The sequence below is a fragment of the Atta cephalotes genome, assembly GCF_000143395.1.
Source record: "Atta cephalotes unplaced genomic scaffold scaffold00012, whole genome shotgun sequence".
Taxonomy (NCBI): domain Eukaryota; kingdom Metazoa; phylum Arthropoda; class Insecta; order Hymenoptera; family Formicidae; genus Atta; species Atta cephalotes.
Window position 1 is genome coordinate 6,136,611 of NW_012130076.1, and position 1,917 is coordinate 6,138,527.

General features: G+C 30.9%; 1 protein-coding gene across 1 annotated transcript in view; it reads right to left on the minus strand.

The window, feature by feature from the left end:
* Positions 1-1,917, minus strand: part of LOC105617382 (eyes absent homolog 4) — a 10,794-nt gene that overhangs the window by 2,206 nt on the left and 6,671 nt on the right. The window contains exons 2-5 of the mRNA XM_012198938.1: positions 1,351-1,516; positions 824-1,007; positions 597-732; positions 203-283 (exon numbers count right to left, since the gene is read on the minus strand). Of these exons, the coding sequence (XP_012054328.1) occupies positions 203-283; positions 597-732; positions 824-1,007; positions 1,351-1,516 (567 nt within the window). The remainder of the gene's footprint in view (positions 1-202; positions 284-596; positions 733-823; positions 1,008-1,350; positions 1,517-1,917) is intronic.

A 1,917-nucleotide genomic window follows, 5' to 3' on the forward strand; every position in this document is an offset into this window, starting at 1 on the left:
GTGTTAGTTGTGTACGTGTGTGTGTGTGTCGTGTGTCGTGTGTGTGCGTCGTGGTCGTGTGTGGTCGTAGTCGTGTGTGTGTGTGTGTGTGTGTGTGTGTGTGTGTGTGTGTGTGTGTGTGTGTGTGTGTGTTGTACTATATATATAGTATATATATATATATATATATATATATATATATAAAGATTATATATAATATTACCTTCAATGTTTGTGGTTTCCCGTGCAGTCAGATCGTTTGCATCATGCGTCGTTGCGTCCAACGTGAGCGACTTGGTCGAATCTTTTTACACATATAAAATAACATTAATTGCGACTATTTGATAAAGGAAAATTAAATATGCCGATAATTTTTGTTTGAATTGTTATGGCAAAATATTAAAATTTTAGAATGTTAACGCGACATATTTAAATATAATTTTCAAAATTAAACTTGAATCACCATCCAATTAAACGATTTGAATGTAAAAGTTTTATTTTGTATCTCTGTCCAATAGTTTATGTAGCTGTTATAATTAGTTTATTTTTTTTTAAAAGAAATTTCATTTACCTTTTGTAAGAAATAAGAAACCGCGGTGTAACATTTAAAAGATTACCAGCGAAGTTGATGTTTCCGATATTGAATGAAGTAGGTGGCGCATGATAACCGGGCACAGGATAATATCCGGAATACTGGAGCGGTACCCTGTCGTTTCCATATAAACTACTGCTGTAAGCGCTATAATCTAATTTCTGTGAAAGAAAAGGAAATAAAATTATTCGTAATTTGGGAAAAAATCAATGTTGAAAATGGAACAAGAAATCGAATGAATCACGTTCTCACCTGGGAAGCCGATGATATATTTTGCGCCATATTCGGGAAGGTCGTCGTCCCGCTATTGTAACTGGCATAGGACGGATACTGCGTCATCGAGCTTGACGATGTATAAGAGCTTAAATATGAGCTTTGCAAGCTCGATGCATTTTTCGAAGCTGTCGTTGATCCATAAGGTGGCGAGTTATATAGGCTACGAAAGAGAAAAAGCCATGATAAAAACTAACTGTTTTGGATAATAAAGATCTATTTATGTGCAAGTCAAATTGATTTTATACATGTGTAATACGTAAATGCAGCTCGATGATTATATGAGACTATAATCTGATCTTTTAAAAAGAATTATCAAAAGATATAATGTGATAGTATTTTATATAGCAAGTATATCTTCTGTATTTTATCATTATAAAATATATAACTCCAGCAAATTAAATATCTTTTCATCACAACCATTTTTCAAAATAAAATTAATCTCATTAAGAGACATTTAATCACTGAACTATATGTCTAGCGCGCAACAATTAATATTTAAATACCTGTTATAATATTGGTTGGCGCCATATAGAGATCCGTAATCTGCTTTTTCCATCGAATCTGGATACTCCTGCTCCTTTTCTTCGGCATTCTCATCAATATACAGTTCACCACCAGGTACGCTATCATTTTCAGGACAGTCTTGCACCTCGTTCTTAACTTCAGTCTCTTGTATGAAAATGACAAAATATTTTGTTTTATATTCTGAATCCTTTGAGTTTAAGTATATACTTATTTCTGATTTAACTTTATAATGTTTCACGACTGAGAAAGACAAGTCCAATGCAGATCAATTTTAATATCAAGTTAATTTACTTGTTAGAACTAGAAGATTATATATAAAAAGTTAAAACGAGATTAATGTTTAATCTACATTGGTAGAAATGGACATTAGTTAAATTTAAAATGTTTCGTCGTTTTTTGAAATATTCAGTTTTTTTATCATTTTTAATATGAATAAAATTATATTATTAGTTATTTAATTTGAGTTCATTAAAATTTTTTATGTTTAATTTATTTATTATTTTGTTTATAAATGCAGTTTTCCAAAATATCTGTGTTTGTGTGTG